A 22,884-nucleotide genomic window follows, 5' to 3' on the forward strand; every position below is an offset into this window, starting at 1 on the left:
CTCCAACTGTACCTTTTTAATAGGTACAGTACCTTTTTTTAATGGTCTGTACCGATATTTGGCTCTCTAAACTTCCATTGAAAGTATAGGAAAAGGGGCGTGGCCACGCCCCCTTTATCCATAGCCACGCCCCTTTTCTAGTTTGTACCGATTTTTGTGTGTAAAATGTTGGAGGGTATGCTGTTCCTGGGTATGGTTCTGGACACAGACCAGAAATAAGTGTTTCTCCCGGAGGGGAAAGCCAAGGAGTTGTCATCTCTAGTCAGAGGCCTCCTGAAACCAAAACAGGTCTCGGTGCATCACTGCACGCGAGTCCTGGGAAAGATGGTAGCTTCTTACGAAGCAATTCCATTCGGCAGGTTCCATGCAAGAACTTTTCAGTGGGAACTTGTTGGACATGTGGTCCGGATCGCATCTTCAGATGCATCGGCTGATAACCCTGTCTCCAAGGACCAGGGTGTTTCTGCTGTGGTGGCTGCAGAGTGCTCATCTCTAAGAGGGCTGCAGATTTGGCATACAGGACTGGATCCTGGCGACCACGGATGCCAGCCTTCGAGGCTGGGAGGCAGTCACACAGGGAAGAAACTTCCAGGGACAAATCAGGAGATTTCCCTACATAAATATTTGGAACTGAGGGCCATTTACAATGCCCTAAGTCAGGCAAGACCCCTGCTTCAGAACCAGCCGGTACTGATCCAATCAGACAACATCACGGCAGTCGCCCATGTAAACTGACAGGGCGGTACAAGAAGCAGGATGGCGATGGCAGAAGCCACAAGGATTCTCCGATGGGTGGAAAATCACGTGTTAGCACTGTCAGCAGTGTTCATTCCGGGAGTGGACAACTGGGAAGCAGACTTCCTCAGAAGACACGACCTACACCCGGGAGAGTGGGGACTTCATCTAGAAGTCTTTCAACTGATTGTAAACTGTTGGGAAAAGCCACAGGTGGACATGATGGCGTCCCGCCTAAACAAAAAGCTAGAAAGATATTGCGCCAGGTCGAGAGACCCTTAGGCAATAGCTGTGGACGCTCTAGTGACACCGTGGGTGTACCAGTCGGTTTATGTGTTCCCTCCTATTCCTCTCATACCCAGGGTACTGAGGATAATAAGGAAAAGAGGAGTAAGAACTATACTCATTGTTCCAGATTGGCCAAGAAGAACTTGGTACCCGGAACTTCAAGAAATAATCTCAGAGGACCCATGGCCTCTACCGCTCAGACAGGTCCTGCTGCACCAGGCTTCCTGTCTGTTCCAAGACTTACCGCGGCTGCATTTGACGGCATGGCGGTTGAACGCCGGATCCTGAAGGAAAAGGGCATTCTGGAGAAAGTCATTCCTATGCTGATTAAAGCCAGGAAAGATGTAACTGTCAGGTCTCTGGGTTTGTCTGTCCCCGGCGGGGGCACTAGTGGGTCAGTGTTGGTGCGATGTACAAAGCGGGGAGGCAATATGAAAGTCTGGCGCATAAGCGCTGATGTTTATTACACAGGGATCACAGAGTGAATGGTATAGCAGTGAATGACAAACTGAAACCAGGCAATAAAGTAACAGTGATTGGTAACTGAATCCGAAACAACTGAAAAGTCTCTTGCAACAGAAATATATAGTGACTTGATGCTGAATGTAAATGAAATAAACAGAACTCTGGTAAGACTTGTAAAACACACAGTTTCTGTATAACAAAGTCCATATGGCCACACTAGGCCCAAGCAGGAGACAGTCTCTATGCAATGAGGTGATATACTTGCAGAGATGCACAGATGGTATGCAATTAGCAGTGCACAGGTAGTAATGAATGTAACACCTGAGGAGAGTCTCTTACTGCTTGATGAGCTGGTAACTGGCTGTGGATGAAGTCTGGAGGAAACAGGAGAGCTGAAGTGAGATGAGATGACAGGAGGTAACCACGGGGAATCGCTGGAAACAGGAACACAGGAGTCCGGAGAACAAGGCACACCGTATGTGACTCGTTGTCTGAGGCAATGTGAGTGAGCCACGGACTGGGAGTTATACCCATGGCTCTGCAGTCATTGGTCACTGAACTCTGGGTGGAGACACAGTGCTGGATTGCACACCCGGATCAGCTGAGTGCAGGAGTCATGGCAACGACCTCACAGGCAGGACGCCGGCACACAGCAGAATGCAGATAGGACCAGACTCAGGGGTACTCAGCAAGGCGGAAGATGACGCTTGCGGTCCATACACACATGCAGCCGCAACTGGGACCATGACCTCCGGAGGCCCGCACACCAGCGCGCTGGTATGTGAGACGTAGCAGAGCGCCGATTCCTGACAGTACCCCCTCCTTTATGGGTGGGCACCGAACACCCACGAGGCTTGGCAGGGAAGAGTCTGTGGAAGGCTTGGACCAACCGTGGAGCATGGACATCCGTGGCGTTAACCCAACTTCTCTCTTCAGGACCATATCCAGACCAGTCAATCAGGTATTGCAAATGACCATAACGATGTCGAGAGTCTAAGATCTTTTCCACCTCGTATTCCACGCCCCGATGAGTTTGTACCTTTGGAGCTGCTGGAAGCGTTCTCTGGAAACGATTGAGAATTAGTGGTCTGAGGAGAGAAATATGGAATGAGTTGGGAACTTTCAAAAAAGCAGGCAGTTTTAACTTATAAGCCACCGGATTAATAACACTTTCCACCGGGAATGGCCCAATAAACCGAGGAGCAAATTTCATTGATGGATCTCTGAGACGGAGATTTCGGGTAGATAACCAGACTTTGTCGCCCGGTTTTAAACTAGGAACTGCTCGTCTCTTTCGATCAGCAAACATTTTATATCGTTGAGAAACTTTTTTAAGAGATAAATGAATCTTCTTCCAAATTTGAGCGAACCGCTGAAGAGCAGAAGCAGCCGCAGGTACGTCTATGACGGGTAACTCTTGGAAATCAGGTACTCTAGGATGCTGTCCATAAACTGCGAAAAAAGTAGTTGTATCTGTAGAAGTATGATAACGAAAATTATGAGCAAACTCTGCCCAGGGCAATAATTCTACCCAGTCATCCTGTGAAGAAGAGATATACAGTCTCAAATAGGTCTCAAGCTCTTGATTTACCCTCTCTGTCTGCCCATTTGTTTGAGGGTGATAGGCCGTAGAGAATTTTAGTTTTACTTGTAGCGCAGAATACAGAGCCCTCCAGAACTTGGCCACAAACTGTACACCTCGGTCAGATATAATTTCTGTTGGAAGTCCATGTAACCTAAATATTTCGTGACAAAACAACTGTGCCAATTTTGGAGCAGAGGGTAACCCCATGAGTGGAATGAAGTGCGCCATTTTTGAGAACCTATTGACTACCACCCAGATTGTGTCATACCCTTTGGATGGAGGGAGATCTGAAATAAAATCCATCGATAAGTGAGACCAAGGGCGCCTGGGAATGGAATTGGGTAACAATTGGCCTGCGGGAGGCTGACGAGAAACTTTATGCTGAGCACATTTGGGACATGAAGCTATAAATTCTTGAATATCTATTTTCATTCGAGGCCACCAATACGTTTGGGACAGGAACTTGAAAGTCTTGAGAACCCCAGGGTGACCATTAAATTTGGACGTATGAGCCCAAGACAGGAGATTTGAACGAAGCTCTGGAGAGACAAACATCTTGCCTGGAGGTGGAACTTGCGACACCCCTGTAGCTGCGAAAACCACAGGATTTAATACTGGTCGAGCAGCCTGTTCTGAAGATTCCTCATTTGAGCTCATAGAGCGAGACAAAGCATCTGCTTTAACGTTTTGTGAGCCAGGCCTAAACATTAACTTAAAGTCAAAACGGGAAAAGAATAGGGCCCACCTTGCTTGCCGAGGATTCAGACACTGCGCAGCTTTCAGGTAAAGAAGGTTCTTGTGATCCGTGTAGATGGTAATAGGGAATCTCGTACCCTCCAGCAGATACCTCCATTCTTCAAGGGCCAATTTGATTGCCAACAGCTCCTGGTCACCGATGGTATAGTTAATTTCAGCGGGTGAGAACTTACGAGAGAAAAACCCACAGGGGTGAGTCTTACCATCAACGCCCACCTGGGACAGGACTGCGCCCACGCCAGCCGTTGAGGCATCTACTTCCAGGATGAAGGCCTTATTGACATCCGGCTGTTGTAACACAGGAGCTGAAATAAAAGCTTGTTTTATTTTATGAAAAGCAGACAGTGCAGCGTCAGACCATTGGGAAGGATTCCCTCCTTTCCGGGTAAGGCAGGTGATTGGAGCTATTAACGTAGAGAAGCCTTTAATAAACTTTCTGTAGTAATTAGCAAAGCCTATGAAATGTTGAACTGACTTGAGTGTTGTTGGAAGAGCCCAGCTCTCTATAGCTTCCAGTTTAGCTGGGTCCATTTGAAGATCTGTTCCGGAAATAATGTATCCCAAGAAAGATATTGAAGAAGCTTCAAATGTGCATTTGGACAGCTTGCCATACAGATGATTCTGTCGAAGACGTCGAAGAACCTCTTTTACTTGTTGGCGATGAGAACCTAAATCACGAGAGAATATCAAGATGTCATCGATGTTAGGCGCCGAGGGTCCGCTCGTCAGTGCGGCCGGCGCCTAGCAACGGGGACGCCACTGTCGGATCGTGTTCCCCGTTGCTGGGTCTAAGTTTATATCATCACTGGTTTCCTGGCTGTGTAGCATGCAGCTGCACGGCATGTTGTAATTATCACTCATCTGTTTCCCTGGCCATGCAGCTTGTCAGCTGCATGGCATTTAATCCAATCAGCCTCCAAACAGCTGATTGGAAGACTCTCTGTTAAAAGCACTCCCAGGACTCCTCACAGACGCCGGTGATAGCTTCCTGTTTGCCTGATTCTGCTGCAGAGAGAGTTCCCAGTCCCGGTCTGTTCGTTTGTTCCTGTTCTCAGTGATCCTGTACTCGGAAGTTACCATCTGTTCCTGGAGTCTGATCGAGCACCTTTAACATCTGGTGGCGTTCGTGAGTCGCGGCGCAGCCGTGTGTTGCGGCTTGTCCGCTACTATTTATTATTGTGTTTATTTTGAGTTCTGGAGCTTTGCGGAGGATTCCGCTTCCACAAGATCCACTCTGGTGTCCAGCGGTGCTGGATAGGAGTGTCGGATCCGTGGATCTTTGGTTGTCCTTTTCCCTGGCGGCTAGTCCGCACATACCTTTTGATTTAGTTTAGTTAGCTTGTAACCCCTGGCTTGGTTGCTTAGTCAGAGGGCCCCTTGTTATCACCCTGTCTCGGACTTCCCCTTGTCTCCCATTAAGACCTGCGGGGGCATCGGGGTTGGGCAGACATAATCCGCCCTTCGAACGCGGCTGCCATGGGCTCAAGCAACCATAGTCTCGCAGGGGATTTCTGATAACACGGGCGAGACAACGGAGTTAGGGCGCCAGGGGTTACTAGGCTCTCCAGCTCCCACAACCTGTATTTCATTCCTGTACTCAGATCTCTGCCATAAGATCTTCTCCAGTCTGGAGTACAGGAATCGTAACATTATCACCGGCCAGACAAAAGAAAAAATTTTCAACAGGAGTTAATTTTTTCACTTATCCAGTTGGGAGAATTTTGTCGGCCTCATGAATCCCACCGGTGTTGGGCCAAATCCTGGCCAGTTTTTGATTCAGGAACTTACCCAGATGGTTCAGGATCTGTCCCTCCGGGTAAGCTCACAGGAAGATCTGTTACGGACTTCCCCGAGGGTCATCCCTGAACCAAAAATGCATCTGCCTGACCGTTTTTCTGGGGATAGAAAACAGTTTTATAATTTTAAAGAGTCTTGTAAACTGTATTTTCGTTTAAGACCAGTTTCCTCAGGTACGGAGGCTCAGCGGGTTGGAATTATAATTTCTCTGCTTCAGGGGGATCCTCAGACCTGGGCTTTTGGTTTAAAGACAGACGATCCGGCCTTATCGTCTGTAGACGCCTTTTTGAAATCTTTAGGGCTATTGTATGACGACCCTGATAGAGAGGCATCCGCAGAAAGTCAGTTGCGTGCTCTAAGACAGGGTAGGAATCCTGCAGAGAATTATTGTACAGAGTTTCGCCGTTGGTCGAACGACTGTGGCTGGAATGATCCTGCCCTGCGCAGTCAGTTTCGCCTCGGCTTATCTGAATCTATAAAAGACAGCCTCCTTCAGTATCCCGCTCCTGAGAACCTTGATAAACTCATGGAGCTCTCTATTAAAATAGATCGTAGGCTCAGAGAGCGGAGGACTGAGAAAGGGGCATCTGTAGTTTCTTTTCCCTGTGTTTCTTCCGTTCCGGTAGACATGGAGGAGCCTATGCAGATTGGTCTCTCCAAATTGTCTCCGGAAGAAAGAACCAGGAGGCAAAATTCTGGTCTGTGTTTGTACTGCGGAGGTAAGGGACATTTTGCCCGTAGTTGCCCAAACAAGTCGGGAAACTTCCTGACCAAGTGAATAGTGAGGGGGTTCACTTTGGTCTACAGCTCATCTCCTCAAATAATTCACTATTGGTTCCTGCTAAAGTTTCTTTTGACAGCCTCTGTTCCTCGGTCTCTGCTTTTGTGGACAGTGGAGCTGCAGGAAACTTTATGGACTTAACATGGGCCAAGGCCTTAGGTATTCCTCAGTTAACCTTAAGTAGGTGTATCACCATGCATGGTTTAGATGGGAGTCCCTTATCCAATGGGGTTATTTCTCTATGTACACCTCCTGTTTTGCTCTCGGTGGGAGCTCTACATTCTGAAAAGATTGAGTTTTTTCTTACCCATTGTCCAGCAGTTCCTGTGGTTCTGGGTCACCCTTGGCTGGCCTTTCATAATCCCATCATAGATTGGCAGTCTGGGGAGATCCTACAATGGAGTACCATCTGTGATAAAGAATGTATTACACTTCCTATCCGAGTAGCTGCTGCCAGGTCCGCACATATTCCTGGAGAATACCAAGATTTTTTGGATGTGTTTTCCAAGGGCAATGCGGATATTTTGCCTCCCCATAGGCCTTATGATTGTACCATTGAGTTAATTCCTGGTGCCACGTTGCCTAAAGGAAGGTTATATGCATTGTCTGGTCCTGAAACTGTGGCCATGAATGAGTATGTGAAAGAAAGTCTTGAGAAAGGGTTTATCAGGCCATCTAAATCCCCTTTAAGTGCAGGTTTTTTCTTCGTAGAGAAGAAGGATGGTTCCCTCAGACCCTGCATTGACTTTCGAGCCCTGAATAAAATCTCAGTAAAGAATACTTACCCTCTGCCTCTGATCTCTGTCCTCTTTGATCAGCTACGTTCGGCTGTTATTTTTTCTAAGATTGACCTGAGAGGAGCATATAATCTCATTAGAATCAGATCAGGGGATGAGTGGAAAACGGCATTCAGTACTCAATCAGGTCACTATGAGTATCTGGTCATGCCATTCGGCCTATCTAACGCTCCGGCAGTCTTTCAGGATCTCATTAATGATGTGCTCCGTGAGTTTCTGGTAAGATTCGTTGTGGTCTATTTAGACGACATTTTGATTTATTCTGACTCTATAGAACAACATGTTACCCAGGTGCGTCAGGTACTTAAGAAATTACGTGAAAATCACTTGTATGCCAAACCGGAGAAGTTTGAATTTCACGTCACGGAGGTATCCTTTTTAGGGTACATTATTTCCCCTCGGGGATTCCGAATGGAACCTAAGAAGCTCCAAGCCATCCTGAGTTGGGCGCAACCCACCAACTTAAAAGCAATTCAGCGCTTTTTAGGGTTTGCAAACTACTATAGAAGGTTTATTCACTCTTTCTCTGACATAGTTGCTCCCATTGTGGCACTCACTAAGAAGGGAGCAGATCCTACCAATTGGTCATGTGAAGCTAAAGTATCTTTTCAGGCCTTGAAACAAGCCTTTGTCTCAGCCCCTGTCCTTAGACATCCCAACCCAGAATTGCCTTTCATCGTTGAGGTAGATGCCTCGGAGGTTGGTGTAGGGGCTATCCTTTCTCAGAAGGATCCAGATTCCCTTGAGTTACATCCTTGTGCCTTTATGTCCAGGAAATTCTCATCTGCTGAATCCAACTACGATGTTGGTAATCGGGAGTTGCTGGCTATTAAATGGGCTTTTGAGGAGTGGAGACATTGGCTTGAAGGAGCGACCCATACCATTTCTGTTTTGACGGATCACAAAAATCTTCAATACATTGAATCAGCTAAGCGACTGAATGCCCGACAGGCTCGTTGGGCTTTATTTTTCACTCGTTTCAAATTCATTATCACCTTCAGACCTGGTTCCAAGAATACCAAGGCAGATGCCCTCTCACGCAGTTTTCTTCCCGTTCAAGACAACAGTCCGGTTACTCTCATACTTCCGCCTTCAGTCATTCAGGCAGGTCTCACACAGGATGTTTTTTCTCAATTGAAGCTGCTTCAACATCAAGCTCCGGGAAATACTCCTGCTGGCTGTCTTTTTGTTCCTGAGTTTTTGAGAGCAACTGTTTTGGAGGAATTTCATGATAGCAAAGTTGCAGGGCATCTGGGAGTCGCTAAAACTTTTGAATTGGTATCCCGCTCAGTGTGGTGGCCTGGTCTTTCTAAAGACATTAAAGAGTTTGTTGTTTCGTGTCAGGTCTGTGCACAGCATAAAGTTCCCCGTTCTTTGCCTATTGGTCAACTTATGCCATTGAATGTTCCCCTTAGACCATGGTCGCATATCTCCATGGATTTTGTGGTGGATCTCCCTCTGTCAGCTGGATGCACAGTCATATGGGTGGTAGTGGACCGTTTTAGTAAGATGGCTCATTTTATTGGTCTTCCCCGATTGCCATCTGCCCAGGGATTGGCAGTCTTGTTCCTCCGTCATGTTTTCAGACTCCATGGGTTACCCACTGATATTGTTTCTGACAGGGGTCCACAATTCATTGCACAGTTTTGGAAGTCTTTTTGTGCTTCGTTAAAAATGAAATTATCATTAACCTCCGGTTATCATCCACAATCAAATGGACAGACTGAGCGAGTGAACCAATCCTTAAAACAATATTTGCGTTTGTACTCGGCCAAACTCCAAAATGACTGGTCTGAGTTTCTTCCATTGGCAGAGTTTGCTTATAATAATGCCTGTCATTCCTCCACCAATGTGTCTCCATTTTTTGCAGTTTTTGGTTTCCACCCCAGAGCTAATTCATTTTTCCAACATTCCTCTGTCTCCTCTCTGGCCCTGACCTCTCATCTTAAACTTATTTGGAAAAAAGTGCACATAGCTCTCAGAAAAGCAGCTTTCAGGGAAAAAGATTTTTCGGACAGGTTCCGGCGGCCGTGCACTTTTAGAGTAGGAGACAGGGTGTGGCTGTCGACTCGCAATATCAAACTTCGACAAACCTCAGCCAGATTGGGTCCTAGATTTATTGGACCATTTCTCATTATCAAAAAAGTCAATCCAGTTGCTTTCCGGTTACAGCTACCAAAAACGTTACGGATCGGAAATACCTTCCATTGCTCTTTGCTCAAACTATATGTTTCATCTAGCAGATTTCCTCGTAAAAAACCTCAGGGGAGATCACCAGTTAATGTACAGGGTCAGCAGGAGTTCGTGGTTGAGAAGGTTCTCGATTCCAAGTTGTCCCGGGGTCGGCTTTATTTTTTGGTGCATTGGAGAGGTTATGGTCCTGAGGAAAGGTCGTGGGTCCTAGATGAGGACCTTCATGCCCCAAGGCTCAAAAGGGCATTTTTTCAAGAATTTCCTCAGAAACCCGGATTTAGGGGTTCCTTGACCCCTCCTCAAGGGGGGGGTACTGTTAGGCGCCGAGGGTCCGCTCGTCAGTGCGGCCGGCGCCTAGCAACGGGGACGCCACTGTCGGATCGTGTTCCCCGTTGCTGGGTCTAAGTTTATATCATCACTGGTTTCCTGGCTGTGTAGCATGCAGCTGCACGGCATGTTGTAATTATCACTCATCTGTTTCCCTGGCCATGCAGCTTGTCAGCTGCATGGCATTTAATCCAATCAGCCTCCAAACAGCTGATTGGAAGACTCTCTGTTAAAAGCACTCCCAGGACTCCTCACAGACGCCGGTGATAGCTTCCTGTTTGCCTGATTCTGCTGCAGAGAGAGTTCCCAGTCCCGGTCTGTTCGTTTGTTCCTGTTCTCAGTGATCCTGTACTCGGAAGTTACCATCTGTTCCTGGAGTCTGATCGAGCACCTTTAACATCTGGTGGCGTTCGTGAGTCGCGGCGCAGCCGTGTGTTGCGGCTTGTCCGCTACTATTTATTATTGTGTTTATTTTGAGTTCTGGAGCTTTGCGGAGGATTCCGCTTCCACAAGATCCACTCTGGTGTCCAGCGGTGCCGGATAGGAGTGTCGGATCCGTGGATCTTTGGTTGTCCTTTTCCCTGGCGGCTAGTCCGCACATACCTTTTGATTTAGTTTAGTTAGCTTGTAACCCCTGGCTTGGTTGCTTAGTCAGAGGGCCCCTTGTTATCACCCTGTCTCGGACTTCCCCTTGTCTCCCATTAAGACCTGCGGGGGCATCGGGGTTGGGCAGACATAATCCGCCCTTCGAACGCGGCTGCCATGGGCTCAAGCAACCATAGTCTCGCAGGGGATTTCTGATAACACGGGCGAGACAACGGAGTTAGGGCGCCAGGGGTTACTAGGCTCTCCAGCTCCCACAACCTGTATTTCATTCCTGTACTCAGATCTCTGCCATAAGATCTTCTCCAGTCTGGAGTACAGGAATCGTAACAATCGAGGTAAACTACCACACATATATTCATAGTGGCCGTCACGAGTATTGAAGGCGGTTTTCCACTCATCACCACTTCGAATCCTGATAAGATTATAAGCCCCGCGAAGATCCAGTTTCGTGAAGATGGACGCACCTCTAACTCTGTCGAACAACTCTGTGATGAGAGGTAACGGGTAGCTATTTTTAATCGTGATGTCATTTAAACCCCGATAATCGATACAGGGACGAAGTCCTCCATCTTTCTTCTTGACGAAGAAGAATCCAGCACCAGCTGGGGAAGAGGATGGACGGATGAACCCTTTCTGTAAATTTTCTTTAATGTATACACTCATTGCTTGGGTCTCTGGAACTGAAAGAGGGTATGTACGCCCTCTAGGCAGCTTGCTCCCTGGAACCAAATCAATGGGACAATCCCACTCTCGATGGGGAGGCAAGACATCCGCTGCTTTCTCACTGAAGACGTCAGTGAATTCCTGATAGGCCTCCGGAAGGCCAGACTGAGACTTTACACTTGAAGACTTGATTGGAAGTACTTGAGCCAGACATGACTGATGACAAGGGGAACTCCATGCTGTTAACTGTAGTGTAGACCAGTCAAATTGCGGATTGTGCAATTGAAGCCAAGGCATACCCAGTACGATCTCATAGCCAGCTTTAGGTATAACCAGGAACTCAATAAGCTCGGAATGCAGGAAGCCTACTCCCAGAACCACTGGCTTGGTTTGCTGAATGATGGAACCTTCAGGAATACGGCTTCCGTCCACGGCAGTGAGATATACTGGACGACACAGTTTAGACACTGGGAGATGAAGTCTATCCACTGCAGCTTGTGTGATAAAATTCCCAGCAGCACCACAATCCACTAAGGCGGACAGAGACTGGAGTCCATCTGGCATTTCCAAAGTGACAGGTAGTGTAAGGTCTTGAAAAGAAGGAGCTTTACTCAAGGTCCCTAACTTGACTCCTCCTCTGGCGTATCCCGACCGAGCAGGACAGGAACCAATCAGATGACCAGCAGCAGCACAATAGAGACACAGTCTTTCCTTTAATCTTCTGGACCGCTCCTCAGGTGTTAAACGAAACTTGTTTACCTGCATGGGTTCATCAGCAATAATAGGTAGAGACTGTACAGGAGACATAGCTCGGTGCTTGCGAAGATCACCTCGAGAGCGTTCACAGGCTCGCTCGCGTAAACGTAGATCCAACTTGACGCATAGGGAAATTAGAGCTTCCAGTTGCTCTGGCAAGTCTCGGGTAGTCAACTCATCCTTTATGCGGTCAGAGAGACCATGCCAGAAGGCGGCAACCAATGCCTGGTTGTTCCACTTTACCTCCGATGCCAATGTCTGGAACTGGATAACGTACTGACCCACAGTACGTGTTCCCTGGCGGATCTGAAGGAGGTCTGAAGAAGCAGAGGTCGTACGCCCAGGTTCGTCAAAGATGTGTCGGAATGTGGCAACAAACTCTGTATAGTTGTTCAACAAAGCATCTGCTCGCTCCCACAGCGGAGAGACCCAGTTCAGGGCAGAGCCAGCTAAAAGAGAAACAATATAAGCAACCTTTGTTCTAGGTGTTGGAAAGTTCTGTGGTTGCAACTCAAAATGAACCTCGCATTGATTCAAAAATCCACGACACATCTTAGCATTACCATCAAATTTACTTGGAGTAGGTAGATGGATGTGAGACATTGGAACAGGAGCAACTGGAGAGCTAGAAACTGTGGAACTAGGAACAGGAGCAGAAACTGATGAGGACACTGAAGAAACTGAAGTTGGAAATGACTGTTGCAGAGTATCTAGACGAGAAGACATTTCTTGCAGAAATTGTATAATCTGCTGCTGCGCAGCCTCTTGACCATCTAGTCGTGACACTAAGCCTTGGAGTGTCCCTGACCCCACACTCTGACCACCGTCCGAGTCCATGGCCTCAGACAAACTGTCAGGTCTCTGGGTTTGTCTGTCCCCGGCGGGGGCACTAGTGGGTCAGTGTTGGTGCGATGTACAAAGCGGGGAGGCAATATGAAAGTCCGGCGCATAAGCGCTGATGTTTATTACACAGGGATCACAGAGTGAATGGTATAGCAGTGAATGACAAACTGAAACCAGGCAATAAAGTAACAGTGATTGGTAACTGAATCCGAAACAACTGAAAAGTCTCTTGCAACAGAAATATAAAGTGACTTGATGCTGAATGTAAATGAAATAAACAGAACTCCGGTAAGACTTGTAAAACACACAGTTTCTGTATAACAAAGTCCATATGGCCACACTAGGCCCAAGCAGGAGACAGTCTCTATGCAATGAGGTGATATACTTGCAGAGATGCACAGATGGTATGCAATTAGCAGTGCACAGGTAATAATGAATGCAACACCTGAGGAGAGTCTCTTACTGCTTGATGAGCTGGTAACTGGCTGTGGATGAAGTCTGAAGAAAACAGGAGAGCTGTAGTGAGATGAGATGACAGGAGGTAACCACGGGGAATCGCTGGAAACAGGAACACAGGAGTCCGGAGAACAAGGCGCACCGTATGTGACTCGTTGTCTGAGGCAATGTGAGTGAGCCACGGACTGGGAGTTATACCCATGGCTCTGCAGTGATTGGTCACTGAACTCTGGGTGGAGACACAGTGCTGGATTGCACACCTGGATCAGCTGAGTGCAGGAGTCATGGCAACGACCTCACAGGCAGGACGCCGGCACACAGCAGAATGTACATAGGACCAGACTCAGAGGTACTCAGCAAGGCGGAAGATGACGCTTGCGGTCCATACACACATGCAGCCGCAACTGGGGGCATGACCTCCGGAGGCCTGCACACCAGCGCGCTGGTAGGTGAGACGTAGCAGAGCGCCGATTCCTGACAGTAACTGCAAAACACTATCACCGCATATGGCGAAAATATGTTGCGTGGTGCGAGGCCAGGAAGGCCCCAACAGAGGAATTTCAGCTGGGTCGATTTCTGCACTTCCTACAGGCAGGAGTGCCTATGGGCCTAAAATTGGGTTCCATTAAGGTACAGATCTCTACTCTGTCGATTTTCTTCCAGAAAGAACTGGCTTCTCTGCCTGAAGTTCAGACATTTGTCAACGTAGTGCTGCATATTCAGCCCCCCTTTTGTGCCTCCAGTGGCACTTTGGGATCTCAACGTGGTGTTGGGTTTCCTAAAGTCACATTGGTTTGAGCCACTCAAAACCGTGGATTTAAAATATCTCACGTGGAAAGTGGTCATGCTGTTGGCCTTGGCTTCGGCCAGGCGTGTGTCAGAATTGGTGGTTTTATCATGTAAAAGCCCTTATCTGATTTTTCATGTTGATAGGGCAGAATTGCGGACTCGTCCCAAATTCCTCCCTAAGGTGGTATCAGCTTTTCATTTGAACCACCCTATTGTGGTGCCTGCGGCTACTAAGGACTTGGAGGATTCCAAGTTACTGGACGTAGTCAGGGCCTTGAAAACTTATGTTTCCAGGACGGCTGGAGTCAGAAAAACTGACTCGCTGTTTATTCTGTATGCACCCGACAAGGTGGGTGCTCCTGCTTCAAAGCAGACTATTGCTCGCTGGATTTGTAGCACAATTCAGCTGGCGCATTCTGCGGCTGGACTGCAGCATCCTAAATCTGTAAAAGCCCGTTCCACGAGGAAGGGGGGCTCTTCTTGGGCGGCTGCCCGAGGGGTCTCGGCTTTACAACTTTGCCGAGCTGCTACTTGGTCAGGGTCAAACACGTTTGCAAAATTCTACAAATTTGATACCCTGGCTGAGGAGGACCGTGAGTCTCTCATTCGGTGCTACAGAGTCATCCGCACTCTCCCGCCCGTTTGGGAGCTTTGGTATAATCCCCATGGTCCTTACGGAGTTCCCAGCATCCACTAGGACGTCAGAGAAAATAAGATTTTACTCACCGGTAAATCTATTTCTCGTAGTCCGTAGTGGATGCTGGGCGCCCATCCCAAGTGCGGATTGTCTGCAGTACTTGTATATAGTTATTGCCTAACTAAAGGGTTATTGTTGTGAGCCATTTGTTGAGAGGCTCAGTTATATTTCATACTGTTAACTGGGTATAGTATCACGAGTTATACGGTGTGATTGGTGTGGCTGGTATGAGTCTTACCCGGTATTCAAAATCCTTCCTTATTGTGTCAGCTCTTCCAGGCACAGTATCCTAACTGAGGTCTGGAGGAGGGTCATAGTGGGAGGAGCCAGTGCACACCAGGTAGTCCTAAAGCTTTCTTTAGTTGTGCCCAGTCTCCTGCGGAGCCGCTATTCCCCATGGTCCTTACGGAGTTCCCAGCATCCACTACGGACTACGAGAAATAGATTTACCGGTGAGTAAAATCTTATTTTTACAATCTTTTATTAATGGTTTACATAGGGTGAAGCCCAATTAAATAATATTAAAGTCATAGATACAGAGGGAGAAGAAGAGATCTATGTGACTGATATAAAGACAGAAGATATAGAGGGACAAGAAGAGATCTATGTGACTGATATAAAGGCAGAAGATATAGAGGGAGAAGAAGAGACGTATGTGACTGATATAAAGGCAGAAGATATAGAGAGAGAAGAAGAGACGTATGTGACTGATATGAAGGCAGAAGATATAGAGGGAGAAGAAGAGACGTATGTGACTGATATAAAGGCAGAAGATATAGAAGGAGAAGAAGAGACGTATGTGAGGGGTGATCAGCAGTGTAAGAAGGAGGAGAATCCTACAGATATCAGCACAGGTGAGTAATAAACCCTTATTACATAAAAGAGTCACATATTCTCCTTCCTCAGTCACTACAGCAATCGCTTATCCTACACCCTCCTCTGTCAGTACAAACTAATGTGGAATATGTATTTTCCCAGTGAGAGAGTCAGGAGCCATCAGCCCCTATTATACTCCTGCTTTCCCCCTCACATCATGTCACTGTGTGTTACCATCCCAGATATCTGACCAGTCTCCTCCCCACATTCTCTGGTGTATCTCATACATCAGGAGACATCAGCCCCTATTATACTCCTGCTCTCCCCCTCACATCATGGCAGTGTGTGTTACCAGCCCAGCGATCTGACCAGTCTCCTCCCCACACTCTCTGGTGTATCTCATACATCAGGAGACATCAGCCCCTATTATACTCCTGCTCTCCCCCTCACATCATGTCACTGTGTGTTACCTGCCCAGAGATCTGACCAGTCTCCTCCCCACACTCTCTGGTGTATCTCATACATCAGGAGCCATCATTCCCTATTATACTCCTGCTCTCCTCCTCACATCATGTCACTGTGTGTTACCAGTCCAGAGTTCTGACCAGTCTCCTCCCCACACTCTCTGGTGTATCTCATACATCAGGAGCCATCAGCCCCTATTATACTCCTGCTCTCCCCCTCACATCATGTCACTGTGTGTTACCAGCCCAGAGATCTTACCAGTCTCCTCCCCACACTCTCTGGTGTATCTCATACATCAGGAGCCATCATCCCCTATTATACTCCTGCTCTCCCCCTCACATCATGTCACTGTGTGTTACCAGCCCAGAGATCTGACCAGTCTCCTCCCCACACTCTCTGGTGTATCTCATACATCAGGAGCCATCATCCCCTATTATACTCCTGCTCTCCCCCTCACATCATGTCACTGTGTTACCAGCCCAGAGATCTGACCAGTCTCCTCCCCACACTCTCTGGTGTATCTCATACATCAGGAGCCATCAGACCCTATTATACTCCTGCTTTCCCCCGCACATCATATCACTGTGTGTTACCAACCCACAGATCTGACCAGTCTCCTCCCCACACTCTCTGGTGTATCTCATACATCAGGATCCATCAGCCCCTATTATACTTCTGCTCTCCCCCTCACATCATGTCACTGTGTGTCACCAGCCCAGAGATCTCACCAGTCTCCTCCCCACACTTTCTGGTGTATCTCATACATCAGGAGACATCAGCCCCTATTATACTCCTGCTCTCCCCCTCACATCATGTCACTGTGTGTTACCAGCCCAGAGATCTGACCAGTCTCCTCATCACACTCTCTGGTGTATATCATACATCAGGAGCCATCAGCCCCTATTATACTCCTGCTCTCCCCCTCACATCATGTCACTCTGTGTTAGCAGCCCAGAGATCTGACCAGTCTCCTCCCCACACTCTCTGGTGTATCTCATACATCAGGAGCCATCAGACCCTATTATACTCCTGCTTTCCCCCGCACATCATATCACTGTGTGTTACCAGCCCAGAGATCTGACCAGTCTCCTCCCCACACTCTCTGGTGTATCTCATACTTCAGGAGGCATCACCTCTATTATACTCCTGCTCTCCTCCTCATATCATGTCACTGTTTGTCACCAGCCCAGAGATCTGACCAGTCTCCTCCCCACACTCTCTGGTGTATCTCATACATCAGGAGCCAACAGCCCCTATTATACTCCTGCTCTCCCCCTCACATCATGTCACTTTGTGTTACCAGCCAAGAGATCTGACCAGTCTCCTCCCCACACTCTCTGGTGTATCTCATACATCAGGAGCCATCAGACCCTATTATACTCCTGCTTTCCCCCGCACATCATATCACTGTGTGTTACCAACCCACAGATCTGACCAGTCTCCTCCCCACACTCTCTGGTGTATCTCATACATCAGGAGACAACAGCCCCTATTATACTTCTGCTCTCCCCCTCACATCATGTCACTGTGTGTCACCAGCCCAGAGATCTCACCAGTCTCCTCCCCACACTTTCTGGTGTATCTCATACATCAGGAGACATCAGCCCCTATTATACTCCTGCTCTCCCCCTCACATCATGTCACTGTGTGTTACCAGCCCAGAGATCTGACCAGTCTCCTCATCACACTCTCTGGTGTATATCATACATCAGGAGCCATCAGCCCCTATTATACTCCTGCTCTCCCCCTCACATCATGTCACTCTGTGTTAGCAGCCCAGAGATCTGACCAGTCTCCTCCCCACACTCTCTGGTGTATCTCATACATCAGGAGCCATCAGACCCTATTATACTCCTGCTTTCCCCCGCACATCATATCACTGTGTGTTACCAGCCCAGAGATCTGACCAGTCTCCTCCCCACACTCTCTGGTCTATCTCATACTTCAGGAGGCATCACCTCTATTATACTCCTGCTCTCCCCCTCACATCATGTCACTGTGTGTTACCTGCCCAGAGATCTGACCAGTCTCCTCCCCACACTCTCTGGTGTATCTCATACATCAGGAGCCATCATCCCCTATTATACTCCTGCTCTCCTCCTCACATCATGTCACTGTGTGTTACCAGTCCAGAGTTCTGACCAGTCTCCTCCCCACACTCTCTGGTGTATCTCATACATCAGGAGCCATCAGCCCCTATTATACTCCTGCTCTCCCCCTCACATCATGTCACTGTGTGTTACCAGCCCAGAGATCTTACCAGTCTCCTCCCCACACTCTCTGGTGTATCTCATACATCAGGAGCCATCATCCCCTATTATACTCCTGCTCTCCCCCTCACATCATGTCACTGTGTGTTACCAGCCCAGAGATCTGACCAGTCTCCTCCCCACACTCTCTGGTGTATCTCATACATCAGGAGCCATCATCCCCTATTATACTCCTGCTCTCCCCCTCACATCATGTCACTGTGTTACCAGCCCAGAGATCTGACCAGTCTCCTCCCCACACTCTCTGGTGTATCTCATACATCAGGAGCCATCAGACCCTATTATACTCCTGCTTTCCCCCGCACATCATATCACTGTGTGTTACCAACCCACAGATCTGACCAGTCTCCTCCCCACACTCTCTGGTGTAACTCGTACATCAGGAGCCATCAGCCCCCATTATACTTCTGCTCTCCCCCTCACATCATGTCACTGTGTGTTACCAGCCCAGAGATCTGACCAGTCTCCTCCCCACACTCTCTGGTGTATCTCATACTTCAGGAGGCATCACCTCTATTATACGCCTGCTCTCCTCCTCACATCATGTCACTGTGTGTTACCAGCCCAGAGATCTGACCAGTCTCCTCCCCACACTCTCTGGTGTATCTCATACATCAGGAGCCATCATCCCCTATTATACTCCTGCTCTCCCCCTCACATCATGTCACTGTGTTACCAGCCCAGAGATCTGACCAGTCTCCTCCCCACACTCTCTGGTGTATCTCATACATCAGGAGCCATCAGACCCTATTATACTCCTGCTTTCCCCCGCACATCATATCACTGTGTGTTACCAACCCACAGATCTGACCAGTCTCCTCCCCACACTCTCTGGTGTATCTCATACATCAGGATCCATCAGCCCCTATTATACTTCTGCTCTCCCCCTCACATCATGTCACTGTGTGTCACCAGCCCAGAGATCTCACCAGTCTCCTCCCCACACTTTCTGGTGTATCTCATACATCAGGAGACATCAGCCCCTATTATACTCCTGCTCTCCCCCTCACATCATGTCACTGTGTGTTACCAGCCCAGAGATCTGACCAGTCTCCTCATCACACTCTCTGGTGTATATCATACATCAGGAGCCATCAGCCCCTATTATACTCCTGCTCTCCCCCTCACATCATGTCACTCTGTGTTAGCAGCCCAGAGATCTGACCAGTCTCCTCCCCACACTCTCTGGTGTATCTCATACATCAGGAGCCATCAGACCCTATTATACTCCTGCTTTCCCCCGCACATCATATCACTGTGTGTTACCAGCCCAGAGATCTGACCAGTCTCCTCCCCACACTCTCTGGTGTATCTCATACTTCAGGAGGCATCACCTCTATTATACTCCTGCTCTCCTCCTCATATCATGTCACTGTTTGTCACCAGCCCAGAGATCTGACCAGTCTCCTCCCCACACTCTCTGGTGTATCTCATACATCAGGAGCCAACAGCCCCTATTATACTCCTGCTCTCCCCCTCACATCATGTCACTTTGTGTTACCAGCCAAGAGATCTGACCAGTCTCCTCCCCACACTCTCTGGTGTATCTCATACATCAGGAGCCATCAGACCCTATTATACTCCTGCTTTCCCCCGCACATCATATCACTGTGTGTTACCAACCCACAGATCTGACCAGTCTCCTCCCCACACTCTCTGGTGTATCTCATACATCAGGAGACAACAGCCCCTATTATACTTCTGCTCTCCCCCTCACATCATGTCACTGTGTGTCACCAGCCCAGAGATCTCACCAGTCTCCTCCCCACACTTTCTGGTGTATCTCATACATCAGGAGACATCAGCCCCTATTATACTCCTGCTCTCCCCCTCACATCATGTCACTGTGTGTTACCAGCCCAGAGATCTGACCAGTCTCCTCATCACACTCTCTGGTGTATATCATACATCAGGAGCCATCAGCCCCTATTATACTCCTGCTCTCCCCCTCACATCATGTCACTCTGTGTTAGCAGCCCAGAGATCTGACCAGTCTCCTCCCCACACTCTCTGGTGTATCTCATACATCAGGAGCCATCAGACCCTATTATACTCCTGCTTTCCCCCGCACATCATATCACTGTGTGTTACCAGCCCAGAGATCTGACCAGTCTCCTCCCCACACTCTCTGGTCTATCTCATACATCAGGAGCCATCAGCCCCTATTATACTCCTGCTCTCCCCCTCACATCATGTCACTGTGTGTTACCAGCCCAGAGATCTTACCAGTCTCCTCCCCACACTCTCTGGTGTATCTCATACATCAGGAGCCATCATCCCCTATTATACTCCTGCTCTCCCCCTCACATCATGTCACTGTGTGTTACCAGCCCAGAGATCTGACCAGTCTCCTCCCCACACTCTCTGGTGTATCTCATACATCAGGAGCCATCATCCCCTATTATACTCCTGCTCTCCCCCTCACATCATGTCACTGTGTTACCAGCCCAGAGATCTGACCAGTCTCCTCCCCACACTCTCTGGTGTATCTCATACATCAGGAGCCATCAGACCCTATTATACTCCTGCTTTCCCCCGCACATCATATCACTGTGTGTTACCAACCCACAGATCTGACCAGTCTCCTCCCCACACTCTCTGGTGTAACTCGTACATCAGGAGCCATCAGCCCCCATTATACTTCTGCTCTCCCCCTCACATCATGTCACTGTGTGTCACCAGCCCAGAGATCTCACCAGTCTCCTCCCCACACTTTCTGGTGTATCTCATACATCAGGAGACATCAGCCCCTATTATACTCCTGCTCTCCCCCTCACATCATGTCACTGTGTGTTACCAGCCCAGAGATCTGACCAGTCTCCTCATCACACTCTCTGGTGTATATCATACATCAGGAGCCATCAGACCCTATTATACTCCTGCTTTCCCCCGCACATCATATCACTGTGTGTTACCAGCCCAGAGATCTGACCAGTCTCCTCCCCACACTCTCTGGTGTATCTCATACATCAGGAGCCAACAGCCCCTATTATACTCCTGCTCTCCCCCTCACATCATGTCACTTTGTGTTACCAGCCAAGAGATCTGACCAGTCTCCTCCCCACACTCTCTGGTGTATCTCATACATCAGGAGCCATCAGACCCTATTATACTCCTGCTTTCCCCCGCACATCATATCACTGTGTGTTACCAACCCACAGATCTGACCAGTCTCCTCCCCACACTCTCTGGTGTATCTCATACATCAGGAGACATCAGCCCCTATTATACTTCTGCTCTCCCCCTCACATCATGTCACTGTGTGTCACCAGCCCAGAGATCTCACCAGTCTCCTCCCCACACTTTCTGGTGTATCTCATACATCAGGAGACATCAGCCCCTATTATACTCCTGCTCTCCCCCTCACATCATGTCACTGTGTGTTACCAGCCCAGAGATCTGACCAGTCTCCTCATCACACTCTCTGGTGTATATCATACATCAGGAGCCATCAGCCCCTATTATACTCCTGCTCTCCCCCTCACATCATGTCACTCTGTGTTAGCAGCCCAGAGATCTGACCAGTCTCCTCCCCACACTCTCTGGTGTATCTCATACATCAGGAGCCATCAGACCCTATTATACTCCTGCTTTCCCCCGCACATCATATCACTGTGTGTTACCAGCCCAGAGATCTGACCAGTCTCCTCCCCACACTCTCTGGTGTATCTCATACTTCAGGAGGCATCACCTCTATTATACTCCTGCTCTCCTCCTCATATCATGTCACTGTTTGTCACCAGCCCAGAGATCTGACCAGTCTCCTCCCCACACTCTCTGGTGTATCTCATACATCAGGAGCCAACAGCCCCTATTATACTCCTGCTCTCCCCCTCACATCATGTCACTGTGTGTTACCAGCCAAGAGATCTGACCAGTCTCCTCCCCACACTCTCTGGTGTATCTCATACATCAGGAGCCATCAGACCCTATTATACTCCTGCTTTCCCCCGCACATCATATCACTGTGTGTTACCAACCCAGAGATCTGACCAGTCTCCTCCCCACACTCTCTGGTGTATCTCATACATCAGGATCCATCAGCCCCTATTATATTCCTGCTCTCCCCCTCACATCATGTCACTGTGTGTTACCAGCCCAGAGATCTGACCAGTCTCCTCCCCACACTCTCCGGTGTATCTCATACATCAGGAGCTATAAGCCCCTATTATACTCCTGTTCTCCCCCTCACATCATGTCACTGTGTTACCAGCCCAGAGATCTGACCAGTCTCCTCCCCACACTCTCTGGTGTATCTCATACATCAGGAGCCACCAGCCCCTATTATAATACTGCTCCCCTCTCACATCATGTCACTGTGTGTTACCAGCCCAGAGATCTGACCAGTCTCCTCCCCACACTCTCCGGTGTATCTCATACATCAGGAGCTATAAGCCCCTATTATACTCCTGTTCTCCCCCTCACATCATGTCACTGTGTTACCAGCCCAGAGATCTGACCAGTCTCCTCCCCACACTCTCTGGTGTATCTCATACATCAGGAGCCACCAGCCCCTATTATAATACTGCTCCCCTCTCACATCATGTCACTGTGTGTTACCAGCCCAGAGATCTGACCAGTCTCCTCCCCACACTCTCCGGTGTATCTCATACATCAGGAGCCATCAGCCCCTATTATACTCCTGCTCTCCCCCTCACATCATATCACTGTGTGTTACCAGCCCAGAGATCTGACCAGTGTCCTCCCCACACTCTCTGGTGTATCTCATACATCAGGAGCTATAAGCCCCTATTATACTCCTGTTCTCCCCCTCACATCATGTCACTGTGTGTTACCAG

The 22,884-nt window shown here is 48.6% G+C and overlaps 1 protein-coding gene across 1 annotated transcript in view; it reads left to right on the plus strand.

Moving 5' to 3' along the window:
* Positions 1-22,884, plus strand: part of LOC134983440 (zinc finger protein ZFP2-like) — a 125,560-nt gene that overhangs the window by 10,468 nt on the left and 92,208 nt on the right. The window contains exon 6 of the mRNA XM_063949116.1: positions 15,034-15,388. Within this exon, the coding sequence (XP_063805186.1) occupies positions 15,034-15,388 (355 nt within the window). The remainder of the gene's footprint in view (positions 1-15,033; positions 15,389-22,884) is intronic.

The sequence above is a fragment of the Pseudophryne corroboree genome (genome assembly GCF_028390025.1).
Source record: "Pseudophryne corroboree isolate aPseCor3 chromosome 3 unlocalized genomic scaffold, aPseCor3.hap2 SUPER_3_unloc_15, whole genome shotgun sequence".
NCBI lineage: Eukaryota > Metazoa > Chordata > Amphibia > Anura > Myobatrachidae > Pseudophryne > Pseudophryne corroboree.